Source organism: Phyllostomus discolor, chromosome X (assembly GCF_004126475.2).
Source record: "Phyllostomus discolor isolate MPI-MPIP mPhyDis1 chromosome X, mPhyDis1.pri.v3, whole genome shotgun sequence".
In the NCBI taxonomy this organism is placed as follows: domain Eukaryota; kingdom Metazoa; phylum Chordata; class Mammalia; order Chiroptera; family Phyllostomidae; genus Phyllostomus; species Phyllostomus discolor.
In genome coordinates this window covers 28,247,035-28,264,832 of record NC_050198.1, presented here as the reverse complement: position 1 = coordinate 28,264,832, position 17,798 = coordinate 28,247,035, and the positions used below count along the sequence as shown (strand labels likewise).

General features: G+C 38.4%; 1 protein-coding gene across 2 annotated transcripts in view; it reads left to right on the top strand.

Annotated features, from left to right (window-relative positions):
• The window catches only part of EFHC2 (EF-hand domain containing 2), a 257,879-nt gene extending 244,990 nt beyond the window's left edge, over positions 1-12,889 (top strand). For both annotated transcript variants that reach the window (XM_036016315.1, XM_028523328.2), the window contains one exon: positions 12,695-12,889. In XM_036016315.1, coding sequence (XP_035872208.1) covers positions 12,695-12,758 — 64 coding nt within the window. In that variant the 3' untranslated portion in view covers positions 12,759-12,889. The remainder of the gene's footprint in view (positions 1-12,694) is intronic.
• The last annotated feature ends 4,909 nt before the right edge of the window (positions 12,890-17,798 follow it).

The following is a 17,798-nucleotide window of genomic DNA, read 5'->3' as shown; positions in this document are numbered from 1 at the left end:
CAACATTGTGGAATTGTCTGAATTCTCTAAGATCTCTTTGGACCAATTGTCTTTAAGGAGTGGGTGGGTGGGTGGTGGTTTGTTTGTATTTTAACATGCTCCAGAAATTGATTTTCTTGGGAAAGTCCCTTGATAAAGCAAATGTCATGTCCAATACTCCCAGAAAGGAGTCATCTATTCCTCCTGATCTCTGCTGACCAGCTCATTCTGGCCTGAACTGGTCTAGTGCCCCTGGGTAGTTCCCTCAGGCATGCAGCTACTCTGGAGTGTCAGGCAGCCTTAGAACTTCCAGATTATTGGGAAACAGTGGTGGCCTTTGGAGTCAAACAGAACTAGGGGTGAATTCTGGTTCCATCACTTTCTTAACTTGCTCGTTTATAAATTTTATTCTCAGACAAACATGATTAAGTATCCACTCTCAGCAGGTTCTATGCCTTGTGCTGGGCATAGGAATCTTAAGATGCAGGTATTTTAGCATTCCCATTTTAGAGATGAGGAAATTAGAGAAACAGCAAGGGTCTAATAGAGTAGAAGTTTAACTCAGATCTGTTTGCCCATAAATAAAAAATAAAAAATCTTTCAAGTATGTAAGATCTGTCCAGAAGGTATCCAACTATGTACTATGAAAAATAGAGACATTTATTGAAGAAGATACAAGAAACACTATATATAGGACAATGATGCCTCAGTCCTCTTCAAAGTAGACACCTTGGGACCTCACACAGTTCTCCCAGTTGCCATCAACTGTGCCATGGTATTTTCCTAAATCTCATCCATCATCTGAAATCTCTTCCCTGTCAAAGGTGATTTTAGTTTTGGGAAAAGTCAGAATCTGGGCTCTAGAGGGGCTGAGTCACCTGGGTGATTTTATATTTTGCCAAAAAACTGCATGAAATGTGATGCATGAGTGGGTACATTGTTGTGATGAAGCTGCCAATCACCAGTTGCACATAGCTGCAGCCTTCTGAATCATCTGAATAGTTTCTGCAGAAGAATGTTCAAGCTTAACACAAAAGTTGATGCAGATTTGTTGCTCCAATCACTCAGCCATTTTGAATGTGATGGCTACACAGTACACACACTCATTCAACAGTATCTACCACTCTCACTGACTAGTAATGTGAAGTTGTCTTTGTTTGCACATGCACATTCCAGTCCACTCTCCTTGGCTACCAGGTTACATCAGTGTTGCACAAACCATTCTCATTATATTAACATTGGCCAGACTTTTTCTGAACAGACCTCATAATTGTTATCAAAGATATTGGATTTAATTTCCTAAAATCCAATACACCATCACAAAAAAATTAATGCTGCCATTTGGTATCCTTTTAATTTTTATCCATGTAAATATTTAATTTCTACATAGAAAAAATGATAGATGGAGTTTATATCCTACCTTTCATTTAATGTTACAGTATTCTGTTTTAGCTATCATCCATTTGTCCCATTAGGACTTTTCTCCAATCCCTCTATTCTTGCTCTGAATCCCAGCCAGCTGACCTTTGTGGGCTGCATCAGAGGGGCTTGAGTCCTCTTGCTTCTAGTTGGGTTGGCTAATGGAATGCAATAGCAGGAGAGTGGAGGGTGGTAGGAGAAAGAAATCATTTCCCTCCCTGCCAGTGACAATAGATTGACTTCCTCCCCCTACTAAGGTCCATAGTGCCTCTCTGGAGATTCTCTCCTTATAGCTTCCCACTCCAAGTTCTGATAACTATCCTTATGTGGCCCCTTCAGCCACAGGTGGTGGTAATGACAGTCTGCTGCTACAATCCCTGAGGGGTGGAGGATCTCCTATTGGTTTCTCTAGACACTTCCAACAATTTTGTGGATAGTCATTTTAGTTAACTCTTCTCAACTGCACAGTTCAAGTAAGTCCTCTATTTCCCGTGGGATCCTAAATGATACAAGTACTTATTTTTGCTAGTTAGCAACTGCCTTTGTTGTTACTTTCCTTACTTTCTACTTCTCTCCTTTTTCTTTCTACCCAATCTACCATCCAAATGTTTATGTGTATGTTGGGGGTTTCATTATCAATAGTACTAAGATATAAATGATACCACATGCATTTTATCTACAGTGTGTTTTTCTTACTGAATAGTAAATCATGGGAAATTTCTCTAGTATGTATAGACCTAAGCTATTCTTTAACAAGTGTAGTATGGATATAGAATAATTTATTCATCTATTTCTGTTTGATAGATATTCAAGTTATTTCTACATTTTTGCCTCTGAAAAGATATAGTGTCTTATTACTTTAATTTTTATTTTCCTCATTTTGATTCAATTGGAATGAAATTTAATTATTTTTTAGTACTACAACCCACAGTAATAAAGACATTTGTTCATAGAAACCCAGCATGCACATATATAGTGGAACAAAAGCTTTATGAAACTATACTATTCTACCTACATGTAATACAGTATGATTTTCCCTTTCTCTCATCCTTTCTTTATCTCTTTCTTTTCTTTTCCCTCTTCTCTTCCCCTTCTTTCTCTTTTGAATGTAATTCATGACCCATTAAATTGATTTAAGAACCCACAAAATGATCCCCACCCATACTGGGAGAGGAGTAACTGTGTGGGAAGCTCAGAAAGCCACTCTCCTTTTAACCACCCCTCCCTCATTTCATCTCTTACCTACTCTGTCAACAGTGAACAGTGAATGAGCCTTGGAGCTCAGGGTGCTTTAGGGAGGCAGGTAGAGCAGAAAGTCTGGAACATGAATCTGAGTTCAAATCCTTAGGTTAATGATTGACTAACTGGGTGGGGTATGTGCAAATTACTCAACCTTTTAGGTTTTTCCATCTCAAAAATGGAGATAAGACTAGTACTTCCATCAGAGTGGTTGTGAGGATCGAGTCTATACATGTAAGACACTTATCACAATACCTGTTCCATAGTAAGGGCTTAAATGTTAGCTATTATTTTTATTTTTTATAAAATGGAGATGTCTTACTTCCTCAAGTCAGGGGGGTGGGCCTTTAACATTCAACTTCCAAGACTAAAATCAGTGATTCTCTCCATAAAGATAAGAGTTAGAACACATACAGAATGGAAATGTTACATTGGAAAGGGCCTGTTCTTCAGCAGTAGGCTCTTCCAGTTGTTACTCATTTGCGTGAGACCTTTACTTTTAGGCTCTCTTATCAATTTTGCTGATCAAGCACAAACTGCTTGAGTCTGAGGAGGACATTTGAAAAGGGTCATTTCTTTTCATCCAGTTAAAGAGAAAAAGAACATAAGTATAAAATGGTACCTAATCAGTTTAACCAATAACAAGGACTTAACTAGATTCCAGAGTCTGCAGCACTCTGGTACTCATAAGTCTGTTGCCATTTCTTAAAGGAAAGATAGCTTGAGAATGTTACCAGTGGGCCTATAAGCCCACATGAAAATATTTAATTTGAATAGGCTGAGCATAATATTGCATAGTTCATACAGTAGAATCAGTAGTGAAAAGTATAGTATCTCCCGAACCATGTAAAGTGTGCTTCAGTGTTAATGTCTAATTACCTGAAATACTCTGGGTCAGAGCCTTTCACAGGGTGGGTTCCCCAGGAAGCAGATAGAGTCTAATGTGCAGAAAGTTTATTTGGGAGCGTCCTTGGCATCAGTACCTGTGAAAGAGAGAGGAAGGACACACAAATAGGCTTTTGCCTACTTGTCTTTTTGGACAAGTTGAGATGTAATGCAGGCTCAAACATAGCCTTCTAGCCCACAGGGAGCTCTGGAACTTAAATGACCTTCAGAGGGTCCTGGGTTGGGCCATAATGGCCTGTTTTTTATCCCTGTAAGTTGGTTTAAGAAAAGGTATGACCTTGGACAATATAGTTCTTTGCACCTGAGACAGCTCTGCAGCAGAAGCAATCTCTGAAGGAGACTCCTAGAAGCTGGGCCAAGTCCTTCCTCAAGGGAATTCTGGGTGGTACATCACAGCATGGCAACCAACCATTATTGAAGCCCATGTTGATTGTCCTTGGTACCAATGGGCTCTTGGCAGTGTGGCACAATCTCTTTATCATCCCTGCTCCTCAGTTATTGTCTAATCTTGCAGCTGTGGCAGGAACTGACAGGGGAGTGATTATGCCAAAAGAAGCCATGGAGGAGTTGGACCAGATATGTAGGTCCATGAGACCCATTTGGACAGAGAAAATCTCTCACTTAGAGCTTTGCTGATCACCAAGATTTGGGGAGTCTGCTGTAGCCAAAAAGTCACATGTGGGACTTTAGGATAAGATCCATGATGTTTTGAAAGTCACCCAATCCAGAGTGTGATGTGATGAGATTCAAGTTCTGTTGAGAACAAGCCTGCTGAGCTCCTGTGTGGAGGCCAGGGACTGGGCAACTGCATGTGTTCTTTGTTATATGAGTTGGTCAGGCTGGCTCTGCCTGAATTTCCAGAGATGCCATGAACAGCTCTCTAGAAGTTACTGGCACCAGTCACCACTTAGAACTTGGATGTCTTTACTCTTGGGCTTTATAGTATCCTCAAGATCTTATCCCTGAACTCAGGATCTTACTGAGAAATGAAACAAGACTTCTTGGCTGATGAAAGTTAAGCAGGCCTAGGTACTAGTTTCAGCACCAATTCTGTTTGCATCAGCATTAATGGATGGGATGGGTGATAAGAGTGGGGATTTGGGACACCTTCCTGTGTGACTTGATTAATTGAAGTGAATGATGTGAGCAGGGAGGGGCCAAAAAAGAGGAGTAGGTCCACAGGCGTCAGCCAACCAGAGGCTAACATGAGATTGGAAGGACAGGGCATCAGGGATTTCCAGCAGGTGTCTCTCAAAAACATGGAGCAAAGTGGTGGAGAATCCTGAATTTAGCATTATTCAACAATCAGAGGGAGCTAGTTAGCAAGCTTGAACCAAGCCTTCAGCCCTGTTCAGGGGACAGAATAGGCTAAGTCACTATACCACTGAAGTTCCATCAAGAAATACACAGCACACTCAAAGGGATCAGGAATATGGATTTAATTAAGAGACTAATGACAGAGGAGTGGGTAGGGCTAAGAGAACCAGTCAGGACAGTGGAGCACTGAGGGACTAGCGAGGCTGGGAAGGCTTTACCATCACTGGGTCTGGAGAAGCAGAGGTGGATGGGTGGTATTATTGAAGCCCAGTGGAGGAAGGAGCTAGAGCAATGGTAGGAGGTAGAGCAGTGTAACCACTGCCAAACCATGGCCAGGCAGGGAGGGAGTAGGGGAAGTGGAATCAATACCCTGATCTCTTGCTGCTTCCCACAGGCTGGATCCACCCAGAAGTCAGTGAACAAGGAAGCTTAGGAAATGATGCAGTCCATAGGGTTTGCCTCTTAGGGCAGGGAGCTCAGTGAAAATGGCAGGGTAGAAAATGGATCTTGATGAGAAAATAGAGAATGACCCAGTATAATCTGTTACCAATAATAAAGACTTGGGCTTAGGTAAACAAGTCCCACAGCCAAGGTATAAGGCCAGGTCCAGACTAACAGCTTTTGACTTGGCCTGCTGGGTGTCAGGACTGGTCTCCAGGCTCAGATGGGGCTCTCCTATTTGTAATGGTTAGGTGGTCTCAGCTAATAAGAGTGGATCCAACAATAAGCAAGCAAACTGTACAAATAGGACTGTAATTGTAGCTGGCCCAACTTTCATTAGTCCTGCTGCCCTTTGGTGAGAGGTTTTCCTACATGGGTGCATGTAAGTTGTCACCCATCATGACTATTGACCATGGCGGCATATAGCCTGGATTCTCAGGAGCCCCCTTGTCTAGGTGCCACCACAGCAGCCCATGGTGAGCCATTGGGACTGTAACTTAACTCTCATTATGTGACTATCTATGGTCTCAGCATGTTGTCCTGGCACTGTCACAGCTCAGATACACCCTTTCTATTCCATTGTTCTTGCTCACAGATGGTAGCTGTAAAACTGGCAAAATAGGCTCAACTGTTTAGAGCCAGTCTGGTTAATCTCAGAAGTTATATTATAAAAAATAACACTAAATTGTTTCTCATACAAACTTTATAACTTATACTGGGTGACTAGCATCTAATCTTTGAATGTTTCTGAGAAAAATTGGATGTGACTTCATTTTATGAGCACTGGAACTGCAGAAGCATTAGCAAATGGCTCTAAAGCTCTTATGTCAAAACAGGATGATATATAGCCTTGTCAGCAGGGAGTAGGGGGCAGTTGGGTACACCTTGGGATACATTTTTGGGAACCCCACTTATTGAGGATCTCCTTTTGGTATTTAGAGGGTAGAATGCCCTATGACATTTTATTGTCCCAACAACCTTGTGAGAATGTACCACTCCCAATTTATAGATAAGGATCTGAGACTCAAAAGCATTCCTAAAGGTAAGGACTATATAATTAAAGGCTAGTGCCAATACTTTAATAAACAGTTATTTCTAATATTTGAGGTTGAATTTAACAGTTGAAATAAAATATTATTAATTCTCACTAGATTTAAAAAAATAACTGGTGACACATACTGATTACCTAACAAAAGCAATAAACAGGAAATGATACCACTGGAATCCACTTGGATTTAAAACATTGGATGATGTGTATTTGAATCATATGTATGTCTATCACTAAAGCTGAAACAAAATCCATGAATCCTTGGAAACTTTAGTTGCCTTGTAATGCAGTTTTTAGGAAAGTTTTCTTGCTTAGGAGCTGCAGCTGTGTTTTAGCTACACTCTATTGAAGCTTTATCTGAGGCAGGGAGAAGCAATTGTGGAATACTGTCATTACAGTAAAGACAGAAATGTATAGAATACAATAATCTACAGGCCCATCAGTGCTGTTGCAAAAAGTAAGATTTCCTTTTTTATGGCCAAGTAGTAGTCCACTGTGTATATATACCACAGCTTTTTATCCACTCATCTACTGATGGGCACTTGGGCTATTTCCAGATCTTGGCTATTGTAAATCATGTTTCAATGAATATGGGAATACATATATCCTTTTGAACTAGTGTTTTGGTTTTCTTCAGATATAGTCCAAAAAGTAGGATTGCTGGGTCAAAGTCAGTTCCATTTTTAATTTTTTTGAGGAAACTTCATTTTGCTAAGTGAAATAAGCCAGTTAGAGAAAAGCAAATGCCATTAAGATCTCACTTATATGTGGAATCTAATGAACAAAATGGAAACAGAGACATGGATACATGGAACACACTGACAGTTGTCAGAAGGGAGGAGGGTTGAGGAGGATGAGTGAAAAAAGGTAAAGGGTTTAAGCAAAAAAAAAAAGGTATATATAATACATAGACACAAACAACAGTGTGGTGATAGCCAGAGGGAAAGTTGGGTGTGGGTAGGTGAAGGCACGCAAAGTTGGGGAAAATCGGGATGGAAAGAGACTTCATTGTGGGATGATGGCCACACGATGCAGTGTGTACATGATGTTTTGATGAGTTGTACACTTGAAACCTATGTGGTTTTGTGAACCAGTGTCACTCCAATAATTTTTTTAAGGTAATGTGTAGGAATATAAGCAAATCTCCTGGCCTGACATATGAGCTTTTCCTTATGTCATCAGAATGCTCTTGATTATCTTGACGAGTATTTGTGAATTATCTTTCCAAAATTAATTTTAACTTGATTTACTGAAATTTTACTGTTTTTACGATTTTTCAACTTTAATTTGATTATTTCTAAAGTCATGTCAACCTATTACAAGGAAGAATATCTGATAAAACCACAATTTCAATTCCATACACACTACTGGACTTTTCTACAAATTCATAGATAGTCTCTGTAGAAACATCCTTTTTTGAGGGAGTGGAGGTTAGTAGCAGAGTAAAATCATTAACATGACTCTATCAATCTTACATTTGAGAGGAATAAAAATAACCTTGTTTCAGTGAATCATGAAATGTAATTGGCTCCCAATCTTTTCCCCTCATGCATCTGGTGGTCAGTACTAGAGTAGAAAATTTTAAACTAGAAGGAGACATAATCCAATTAAATTTCCTTTTAAAAATGTCAAAGTAAATAAATCCAGGGCCCATGAACTCACTCACAGCTTTGCTATTCTCACTGGGAACCTGCTAGTTACTGGGTTTCCATCCAGTGCCATCTTTGCTTTCCATTTCAAGGGCATGTGATTTTACAGATTGGCAGCTATATTCTTTCACCATTGATGAACCAGTAATCTATTGCCAACTTGTTTGACATCTTAAGTAACTCTAGCGACAGCCAGCTTGGAAGATGTCATGGGCCCCTCTTGCAGACAATGATTTCCAGCCATTTTAGAGTCATAATTTTACACTGTGGTTGAATTTCACTCTGTAATTCATAGTTATTCCTTCCATAAAATGCTATGTGGCACATATACTTTATGCTTCCTACTAAATAGGATCTTTTTTTTTTTTAATTTGGGCACTGTCTCTTGAGTTATCTAGAAATCACATTGGAAACTCTGGATCCATTCATAATTTATCAGGACATTGCTTTGTTCCAAGCTGTGATGTGAATTTCATAGACTTTTATTAGTTTTGATAAATGTAAAATTGCATAATTCCTTTGTTTGACTTCCTCTAGAAGCTAACTTGGAGACAACGATTGGAGTATAAAAAGTTTTGGGGGGAAGTGAAAGGAGCACTAGTAAGGGAGTAAGGGAGTGAGAAATGGAAGAAAAAGAGCTTATGGGGCATATTATTAAACCAGTAACAAATGTGGATGACTGGAACTAAAGTCCTTGAAACACACAGGGATCCATAGCTGACAGGTCCCATCCAAAGAGTAAAGGAGCTGAGGTATTCATCCATCAACTCCCATCAGTCATGATTTGAGGGCTGTTCTTGAAGTGGGAGGAAAGAATTAATTCCTAGGCACTTGTGACTAGGGCAGCCAGAGTGGGCATCAGAGGCCAAAGAAAAGCACTCAAGCAAAGGAATGCAGGTGCTGCTGGTTGGAAATCAGACTGGCGTGAGCCAAGTGGGGGGTGAAAGGGTGAGGGGATCGGGGAGGGCACTGGCAGAGCCTGACACACAAAGATATTTAAGATTCCAACAAGCACCATTGTGGGGGGTGCTTTCAGAAGCACAAGCACACTCATCCTCATTTTGAAGGGGGAGGGATGAACTACTGTGGATGAGCTGTCCTGTTGTAAAATTACCATGCAATTATTTCCACTTAAAATTCACATGCAGTGCTGGGAATACAATATAAGGTGGAGTTTTCTTTGCATTTGTAGTGTAGGATGAGTAAAAGGTCAATGAAGACAAAGGATGTTTTAACTCACTGTGCAGATTGTCATAAATAGTCTGTAATGTTTGGAACATTTGTGGATTTATTAGAACAATTAAGCAGTGACAGTATGGGGGTTTCTCATGTCACCAAAGATCTATTTAAAGATCTATTTATTTTACAAAGAGATTGACCATGTGATTCCTTTAGATGAACCCAATTACAGGCAAAAAATATGAAGAGCTATCTTTTCCCTCTACTTTATTGATCTCTCTCCAAGTTTCGTAAGTTTTACCTTCTGCTTCCTACCCTCCTTTGGATCCCAATTTGATTCTTGTTAGTTCATTTAAACCAGTAATTTGGAAATCTCCTTAAAATTGAGAGTTGGCTACCATTCTGGTGTCAGTTCCAATGTGTGGGTGTTTTTCCCATACCAAGCAATTCTCGACACCAGCTGGGTGTCCTACAATTCAACTCAATTTTGATACTATCTACCCAGAGACAGCCTTAGATTCTACAGGTTAGTGCCTTAGCCCTAACTTCCCCACAAGACTGCCTCTGCCCCACTTGAGACATCATTTGCATATCCAGGTTGTCACCTGTGCTTCTTACCAACTGGCTGTAGAGGTTTCCATGACTCCTTCCTTGGATTTGATTAATTTGCTAGAGTGGCTCATAGAATGCAGAGAAACATTTTACTTACTAGATTACTGGTTTGGAACAGCCAGAAGGAAGAAATGCATAGGGCAAGGTATGGAGAAAGGGTGAGAAGTTCCATGTCCTCTCCAGAAAGGCCAGTCTCTCCAAATCTCCATGTGTTTACCAACCCAGAAGCTTGGAGGTTACTGAAATAATAGGACTTCAACACATCTTTTGTTTTTTTTTTTGAGAGGACATAATTCAGCTGATAACACTACCACCTTCTTTTATGACTACTTCAAACCAGTCACCTTCCAGGTATTGTGTATGTTCTACTGTAGCAAAATCTTTCAGATGTGGCTCTTATCCATCCCAGCTTCAGCTGCCCTGGTTGTAACACAGTCAGCTCTCCACAGGATTATTGCAGTAACCTCCATAGTGATTTTACTCATTCATTTCATTCTTCATATTTCCAATGAATTACGTAATTAATTTCTAATCAGGTTTTTCTGGCTGAGACTCACCAGTGCCTTTCCTTAACCACAGCATAAAGAATAAAGTAGCACAAAAGCCCCCTAATTTGGCCCTATCTTTTCCTTTGAACTGCCTTTCTTGCCTCTTTGTACTGTGTCCCAAACCACACTGGGCTACCTACCCTTTCTCAAAAATCTATTTTTGTGTCTCTAAACTTTTGCTTATGCTGTTTCCTATGCTTGGAACAACTTTCCTCACTTTAATCACTTTCATCACTTTAATGCCCTGATGAACTGCTCTTCATTCCATAAAGCCCAAGGGAAACATCACTTAATTAGGTTACTTCCACAATTCCATCCCATAGAATCAATGAGTCCTTACTTATGTTTCTATGATATTTTATGACTTTGGATACTAATTTAGCTTTAGGCAACATATAGCACCTCTTATATAAAATAGTTAACTTTGAAAATAGAAATATAAGCAGACACAGTATGGGCTTCCACACCTCCCTGTTGATATTAATATGAATTGACCATTGCAGCATAAATAAAAAGTAGGTATGAGGTCTGTCCAAAAGGTATCCAGCCATATAATATTAAAAATAGAAACATTTATTGAAAAAGATACAAGATACAAGAAACATTGTACATAGGACAATGACATCTCAGTCCCCTTCAAAGTGGGCACCTTGGGACCTCACATAGTTCTCCCAGGACCCTTCGGCTGCCCTGTCATAGTTTCCTGAATCTTATCGAGGATCTGAAATCTCTTCCCTTTCAAAGGTGATTTTAGTTTTGGGAAAAGTCAAGAGTTGCAGTGCACCAAATCTGGGCTCTAGTGGGGCTGAGTCACCTGGGTGATTTGATGTTTCACCAAAAAACTGCATGAGACAGTGAGGCATAAGCAGGCATGTTGTTCTGATGAGGCTGCCAGTCAGCAGTTGCCCATAGCTGCGGCCTTCTGAATTATTCAAATAGTTTCTGTGGAGGAATGTTCGAGCTTAATGCAAAATTTGATGCAGATTCATAGCTCTACTCAGTCATTTTGAATGTGACAGCCACACAGTACACACACTGCCTCAACAGCATCTACCACCCCCACGGACTTGTACAGTGAAGTCATCATTGTTCACACAGGTGTATTCCAATCCACTCTCCTTGGCTACCAGGTTACATTGATGTTGTGCAAATAATTTTTGTTATATTAACCATGGCTGGACTTTTTCTGGATAGACCTCATATGGACATATGGGCATGTATATAGATTTTATATATAAGATGTTTTGAAATCCCTTGACACATGTTTATTACTTATATAATTTTATTGCAACCTACCGCATAAAATTAATTCTTAGCTCTCATGGGGTGGTTCAGTTGGTTGGAGCATCATCCTATACACCAAAAAGGTTGTGGGTTTGATTCCTGGTCAGGGCACATACCTAGGTTATGGATTTGATAACTGGTCGGGGTGCATACAGGAGGCAACTGATCGATGTTTCTCTCTCACATCAATATTTTTCTCTCTTTCTAAAATCAATAAAACATATCTTCAGGTGAGGATTAAAAATTAAAAAAATAATAATATTTATTTTTAATCCTCTCTAGAGTGAAGGTATTTATTTTCTGAAATTAGAAAATATATGCACACATATGCATCATACATATGTCTAAAGTATATGTGTGTATATTTTTATACTACATATATATGAAGTGCATATAAAGTAACTTATCCCCAAGAGCATTGTGAATGATCCAGTCCTTACCATTGTTGGAAGAAACAGTAACCAAGCAGCCAGTATAGCCAGCAGTTTGGATTTTTAAAAAATTGAGTTCTTAATGAAGCATAGGAGGAGCTATCACTGCAATAATGCGGCATAACAAACAGTCCCACACCTAAATTTGAGTGGTTCGCAATAACACACATTTATTTTTCTTCTCCATGGGGCCTGTAGGTCAGCTGGGTTTGTTCCACCTGTGTCATTCTGACCAGCAGCCTCATGATCCCCCCTCTTCTCATGCCTATGGCAGAGGCATAGGAGACCAACCTAAATCATGCCGGCAGATTAAAGCCTCTGGTACATCTGCTAACATTGCATAGGCCAGATCCAGTCAGGTGGCTGAGACCATAACAAAGGGAGAGGAAAATCAACTCCATGGAAGGTGCTGTAAAGTCACATCTCACAGACAATGGGTATATAATTCTAATACAGGAAGGGATGAAGAATCAAGCATAAGAACCCAGTGTACCACAAAGTCATTGTAATTATAAAAGTGGACTACAGAAATGTTTGCTTTGAAAATAAACTATTTGCTAAGAGTTTATATAACAAGATAATGTTGCATTTACAGAATTGTACTCTAAGATGTGGTTTTAATTATATCCATTTTTTTTCCAGAGATGTGAAGATGTATGGATTGGTATGCCATCACCTATTCCTTCGAAATATGTTAACTATTTAAAATTTTTAAAGGATGTGTATGGCTTACAGGTAGAGTAACCATGCCAATTTTGCTCAACTCCCTTTGGCTTCCTGTTCTAATTTTGCCAAGTTTATTTCAATGGATGTAATCTCATTAAAAACAAAAAAGAATCAAGGTTTATATTGAGTTGAAATCCCTAGGCTATAATTAATCCCTTTTTGTCATTTTAATGTTTTTCAGAACATCATATTATATTGTGATGTACAAGTACTATTAAAAATGTCATTTAGCCCTGGCTGGTGTGGCTCAGTGGGTTGAGTGCCAGCCTGTGAACCAAAGGGTCTCCAGTTCTATTCCCAATCAGAGCACATGCCTGGGTTGTAGGCCAGGTCCCCAGTGGGGGTCTCATGAGAGGCAACCACACATTGATGTTTCTCTCCCTCTCTTTCTCTTTCCTTTCCCTTCTGTCTAAAAATAAAATAAAATCCTTTAAAAAGGTTTAAAAAAGTCATTTAAGGCCAACATCAAACATTTTAATTATATGTATGATTTATTAATACCAAAGAATCTTATGGTAATTTTGTAAACAACATAATATGTTTTATTACAATACATAAAGAAAATGACTTTTGACAGCCACACATGACAACATAAAGTCAAATTATATTAGAGCAGTAAGTTGTGATTCTATTAAATATTTCTGAAATCTTTTTAACACATTTGTTACCTATATAATTATACTTTGTAACAACCCATCATATCAAAATAACCCTTAAACTGCTACAGGGAAGGTATTTATTTTCTGAAATTAGCAAAGCTGTGAGAAGAAAAGGATTGCCCCCTCCCTACAACACACTTATGGGTGTGTACAAATTTGGGAGAGAAATTGAAATGTGCAGTATTTATATTTTAATGCCCTTCTTATATCTAAAGTTAGCTTGTTAATTTAGGAGTATATGCATGTGTATATAATACATTTTGATATCATGTATTATGTCTAAAATATTGAGGGATGTGAGTGCTAAAGATTTTGAAAGACTTTTTTTTTCATTCATTCTCTACACACATACCTCCTACCCCAGAGGTTTAAATATTCTAAGACTATAACATTTCCCTCCTGCATTTCTGTAGTTCGATTTGTATTTTTCTTCTAGGCCTATATAAGTCTCAAAAGAACTTTTGTCACATAGTATATATTTGATTAACACTCATAATCATGGACCTCTGGGAATTCATTCAGAGAAGTTTGTCCCAATCTACCCCATTCTTCAATGTTGGGTGCCCTGTATCATATATCAAGTCACTTGATGTTCTCAGAAACAATGGAAGCCTATGGAGAAAGGTCTTTGACATTTACCTTTCAGGGACTGCTCTGAGAAGAGGAAGAGGAACTGATGATAGCTCAGGGCCATTCTAGCTCATGATTCTTTCACTTCACATTTGAGCTTCTTGCTTAGAAATGAGCTGGCTTCTTGGCACTCAGACACATACTGACTTGCTCAACAACAATGGCTGTTTCAGTTTTTAAAATTGAAGTTAATCAATAAACTATTTCTATATCTAAACCTAGGATGATTCTACATGTGCCATTGCTAGAATAGGTGCCATGGGACTTTCCAATAAACTAGAATACCCAATTTATATATTAGAACCATTTACCCACAAAATCTAATTTTGACTACTTGATTTTTGTCCTAGGATTTTTTAAAAATACAACTGACAGTGCCAAGCCATTTTGTCTCTTTAAGATTTTTCATTCCCCAGAAAATAAGCTTTTATAAGGATGACACTTTTCCTGGAACTTTTAAGGCTGACATATTTATCACTTACCTATTCAACTCTTCAGTCAGTTGTCTTTCCCTCAAGATTTTAAATATATAGATACTTTAGCCCTTGTAGGAGCTTGTAAAATAATTCATTTGAGAAGTAGGAGGAGAAAAGAAAAGGAAGCAAACCAATGATATGCTCCTGAATTTGTAGGGTGACAATTGTGTATTCTGTTGCATAGATGTGTGTCACTGATCTGGTTATTCGAAGTTCAAGCCTGCAATTAGCAATTAAATGGCCACTATAGGAATCATGCTGATAAACATGATACACTGCAGCCATACAGACACTTTAAATAATTATTCTTTTTATAACTAAGCCATATACGGATTTAAAAATTAGGGATAATAGCCCCGTTAGTAAAGTTTATGACCAAATAAACAGCTCCCACTAGTTAATAAATGCTAAAGCCATAAAAACAAAGACTACTCATGTAATAGAATTTCTGCGCTGCCCTCTTTTGCTGGTGATCTCAAGGCACTGAAGAGAAATGCTATCTTAGGAAAAACATATATTCTCATTATGTAAATACCAATGAATTGTCCTATAATCCATCTGGAAATCTCCCAGCAACCCCCTCACCCTTGATCCCAGGTGGTCCCAAAATGCTGATGAATTCTGCTTAGGTTTCAAGCAATAGATAACTGGTTTTCAGCACAAATAAATCCTGCCACTCAAAAATTTGGGGGAGGTGGAGAAGATTGCTGGAATTTCTGTCTCATCTCTTTCCTCTGACAAAGAGAAATCCCAACTATTGTCATTGTTCTGGGGTAATACTTCTTTTTTCCTTTTTTTTACTTTTTTAAAGTTTTATAACCTTTGTATATACCTATATTTTTAGCTCCTAACATTTTCTCAGTTTAATGGAAATGCAAGTGCTGCCTGTTGGATGTCTCTGTGAGTTGAAGGTTAACATAGCCAAATCTTTTGTGTTAAGAACAAATTGTTTTTTAGTATTCCTGGAACCATGGGAATGATTGATAAAGTCATTTGAAAGCCCAAATCAAATAATCTTTTCATTAAGAAACTGATTAAAACCTGTTGAAGTTCACATTAAGTAGTTTGCTGAGTCATTTTTGTAAAGTATGGGTGTTGTCGGCAGATGACTAATTTCCAATTTTTAATTACCCCCCCCTTTTTAACCTAACAATTTGAACTATTTGGACCTGTTTGAGAAGTAATGTGGATGAGTCTATGGATTGATTTATTGCTTACTGAAATAGTTAAAATTAGACAGTAGAAAGGAGATGAAGAGCACTGTACCTTTCAACTATTAGAATAGTTTAAATATTTTTCCTACTTTATTCTATGTATTAACTTTGATCCAATTAATGTTAAACTTACCATTATTGGTCTTTTTTTTTTTGTATGCTATGCTATTCAAAAATTTGGTTATTTAGGGTTACAGATATAACTGAACAGAAAAAGAGTCTGTCCTGCCAGTGCACAGCAGAGCCAGACACTGGGCACTGAGAATTACAGTGGAGAAATTGGAGCCACTTAATTGCTAGGACATGCAAGGAGAATGGGAAAGGTATTGTTCAAATACCCGAAGTCCCTGATGGCTTACAATTGGAGGGTTTTAAGGAGTTAAGAGGACCAGGTATGTACAAGTGCTTGTGATGTAAGTTTCAGTTTGAGAACCTTGGAATTGGTCATTTATGCAAGGAGCTTCAGCACCACATCTTCCTGGACAACAGATACTTCACTTCTGAAAGGGGTCCTGTGTTCAAGTTCCTGCCATGTCCCAATCCTTTCCTTCTGTGGGAAGCTATAAGACTGGAGGACAGGGATGGCACATATGCAGTGCTGTCTCTGTAAATAAGGATTATATTAATCACCAATACACTTTAAAGGAATAGGACCAGTTTTAAGCTGGTCAGTGTGATTTGTGTGCTGTTTCAGAGAGCTTCCAGCCTTTATGGACAACTCAGTCATGAGTTTAAGATATTTAAATTGCCATTTCATCTTTCAAATAGCAGGGAATTCTTGATGAAAAAAAAAATGAAATCTCTCCAAGAAAAAAAAAACAATGAAAATGTTTGCCTTTCCAACTTGGATTTATTTATCTTAATTTGAGTGAGAACTGCTTCATAGCCTTTGCCATTTGTTTTTTGTTTTGCTGTCCCTTTCTTCCATAAGTTATAATTTTGCTATAAGTTCAGCTGTTGGAGTCTTATAAATAACTTAATGAAATAGTAAAGTTTTCTACAAAATATTTATGATGTTTAATAATGCAGAATCCATTGAATAACAAATTGTCATGTTTCTGATTACATATATTTTTTTTGGTTAAGAATATAGACTTTTAAAGGAATGTGTCTGTTTTTGAGAGAAGTTAAAATGAAATAGTTTGTTCTAATAAGTTGGTTATATCTGAATGAGTAAAGAGAGACTCAGAAGGACAAGGGAAGTTGTAGAAAGTTAGTGGAAAGTAATACTGAAAAAGGAATTTTATGTATAAACCGTAGAACCCAATAATGGGAATGTGTTTACCCCTAACCCAACAAGGACTACTAACTATATTAATTCTGATGGAAGCTGAAGTGGTTTTAAAATATGGCCTACTATAATGGCTGCTGAGGCAAAGGAAATTTACTTGTGAAACTCTTATTGTCCTCCTGGACTTTGGAAATTTTTAGATGGTAATTGTAATTTACACCATTGAGTTCTTACAGCCTTGGCCTTGAATAAACCTTACAGCTACAGTTTCCAATTGCATAACTAGCAGGAATCAGATTAATGAATGCACCTGAGTGCTTCCAGTGGGAAGTAGATGGGTCATAATAAAAATAATAATGACAATAATAACACTAGTAAATGGGAACCCATCTCATGGTCAGATTGTGAAAACTGAAGAGGTATATGTTATACCCCAAAACTATAAGTAACATTATATTATAGGGGTCCCCAACCTCTGGGCCACAGAATGGTACCAGTCCATGGCCTGTTAGGAACTGGGCCACACAGCAGGTGAGCTTGAATGTAATGAGCTTGAATCACCGTGAAACCATACCCCCACCATCCGTGGAAAGATAATCTTCCATGAAACCAGTCCCTGGTGACAAAAAGGTTGGGGACCGCTGTACTAGATGGAAAATACAGAAAAGTAAGGCAGACAGCAAAACCTGGATCTGACAGCTCATAGGTTAGAAATGATCCAGAATGGTTTTGTTTGTTTTTTTTTTTTTTTGAGAGATTTTATTTATTTTTAGAGAGAGGGGAAGAGAAGGAGAAAGAGTGGGAGAGAAA